A 2,267-nucleotide genomic window follows, 5' to 3' on the forward strand; every position below is an offset into this window, starting at 1 on the left:
AGCATGCTATTAAACAATGACTGGGTTGCCAGAGAGATCAAAGAAAAAGAAAAAGCATCATGGCGGGCGCCTTCACCCCACCCGCAGGCCCAGGATCAGTCGTATCTGCTGGCTGCTGGCGTCTCGCCCTGAGCTGGTGTTTTCCATTTCCCGGTCCCTGTTACTGAACACTGCCCCTGCAGCGGGGAGGGCAGCAGGAAAAGGGCGGTGCGGTGTCTGGAGGGTCCGCAGGGCCGTGCGGAGGAGTGGGAGCCTGCTGAGGGAGGAGTGGGAGCCGTGCGATCCGGCGGTGGCCACTCTCGATGCGGGCAGCGAGCGGGCAGCGAGCAGGCCCGGGGACAGCCTGGCCCCACGATGGCCTCCACCACCACCTGCACCTGGTTCATGGACGATTACCAGCTCTTCAAAGAGCTCGGAAAGGGGGCTTTCTCAGTGGTGAGAAGATGTATGAAAATCCCTACTGGTCAAGAATATGCTGCCAAAATCATCAACACCAAGAAGCTATCTGCCAGGGATCATCAGAAACTGGAAAGGGAAGCCAGAATCTGCCGTCTTCTCAAGCACCCCAATATTGTGTGGCTGCATGACAGCATCTCGGAGGAGGGCTTCCACTGCCTGGTGTTCGACCTAGTGACAGGCGGTAAACTGTTTGAAGACATCGTGGCGAGAGAGTACTACAGCGAGGCCGATGCCAGCCACTGCATCCAGCAGATCCTGGAGAGCACAAGCCACTGCCACCTCAACGGCATCGTGCACAGGGACCTTGAAGGTCAGTGTGCCGCGTCCCTGCATCTGGTTGGAGGAGTGTGTTGTTTCCAGGAAAGAGCTGAGGGCAGGCACTTAACTTGGTTCCCTCATTGCTCCCAGCTTCCCGCCCAAACTGGCTGCTGTGCAATGATGCTCCATGCCTCCCGCTGCTTGTCTGCAGGCTAAATGTGCATCACAGCGACAGGGCAGGATGGTGCAGGACATGCCTGGGGCGGGGCTGCACCAGGGGGCAGTGCTGTATCAGGGGGCAGGGCTGCACAGGAGCGGGGGTGGGGGGTGCCTTTCCCTAACCCAGTGCTTGCCTGGAGGCCTCGGCCTGTGATGTGTGCCATCCTTGGACTGAACACCACCTCTGTCCTAAGATCCGGAGGCCGTGGTGGGGAAGCTGGCGGCACATGGTTCCCCCAGGCCCTCAGCCCTCGGCCGGAGGTGATCCCATGGGCAGGCAGAGCCAGGCTTTTTCAGAATGCATTGGTGTCCGAGTGTCACCCCATGTGCCCCGTGCTTTGACAGCCTCCAAACAGTACCAGGAAATGGAAAGAATGGGGAACCACTTGGGGGAGCACAACAGCTGTAAGATTTTGTTTGTGTCCTAATCTATTTCCTGGATTAAATGAACCATCTTTAAGGTGGGTTTTTCTAGGACACGCGGGCCCACCGTTGGGCACACGTCTGGCAGGATACTGCTTGTCCCGAAGCAGTGGTCACTGTGCTGGAGCAATGTGTCTGTGCTTCTGGGAAGGTGTGACACGGCCGGCTGTGACAGGCAGGGCCGGCTCCTGAGTGTGCTGGGGACTGTCGCTGCCCCTGGCGTTGGCACACAGTCACTGCACTCAGCAGCCAGGCCGCCCCCCTGCCTCAGTGGGCGTGGACCACCGGGCATGAAGGTGAGTGGTGCCCAGACTGTTGACCGCAGTCCTGTCTGCGGCAGATCCACTGGAGAGCCGTGGGCTCATTCCCGCTCGGGACAAAACACGTTCCTCGCCAGCTGAGACTTCGTTCCGTGTCTCTCAGAGAAATGACTTCCTGAATCGGAGCAGGAGAGCCTCCAGTGGGCCGGCTAGCAGCGCCATGCGCTCCCTCGTTCTGGACTCATCTGCGGACACGAGCCAGACACTGCAGCCAGGCCATGGGGCCCCGATAGTGAGTAGATGGTTACCCAGGTTACAGAGCTGGAGGCAGAGTCACAAGTAGTTGTGGCCCACGTGAACATACCGTGTTCATGGATTGGTAGAATCTACATCATTAAAATGTCCACACTACCTAAAGCAATCTACAGATTCAATGCAATACCTATTAAAATACCAATGGCATATTTCAAAGATCTAGAACAAACTCTCCAAAAATTCATCTGGAAGTAAAAAAGACTCCGAACAGCCACAGCTATCCTGAGAAAGAAGAACAAAGTTGGAGTGATCACAATACCAGACATCAAACTATATTACCAAGCCACGGTTCTCAAAACTGCCTGGTACTGGCACAAGAACAGACATATAGAC

At 56.6% G+C, this 2,267-nt stretch overlaps 1 protein-coding gene across 1 annotated transcript; it reads left to right on the plus strand.

Moving 5' to 3' along the window:
* Positions 1-321: 321 nt before the first annotated feature.
* Positions 322-1,364, plus strand: LOC307101142 (calcium/calmodulin-dependent protein kinase type II subunit delta-like; the record flags this gene model as incomplete). The annotated part of the gene is made up of 2 exons (XM_079773817.1): positions 322-769; positions 1,282-1,364. Exons 1-2 carry the CDS (start codon positions 355-357, stop codon positions 1,362-1,364), a joined length of 498 nt encoding a protein of 165 aa, XP_079629943.1. The 5' UTR covers positions 322-354.
* Positions 1,365-2,267: the final 903 nt, after the last annotated feature.

The sequence above is a fragment of the Cnephaeus nilssonii genome, assembly GCF_951640355.1.
Source record: "Cnephaeus nilssonii genome assembly, chromosome: 6".
In the NCBI taxonomy this organism is placed as follows: Eukaryota; Metazoa; Chordata; class Mammalia; order Chiroptera; family Vespertilionidae; genus Cnephaeus; species Cnephaeus nilssonii.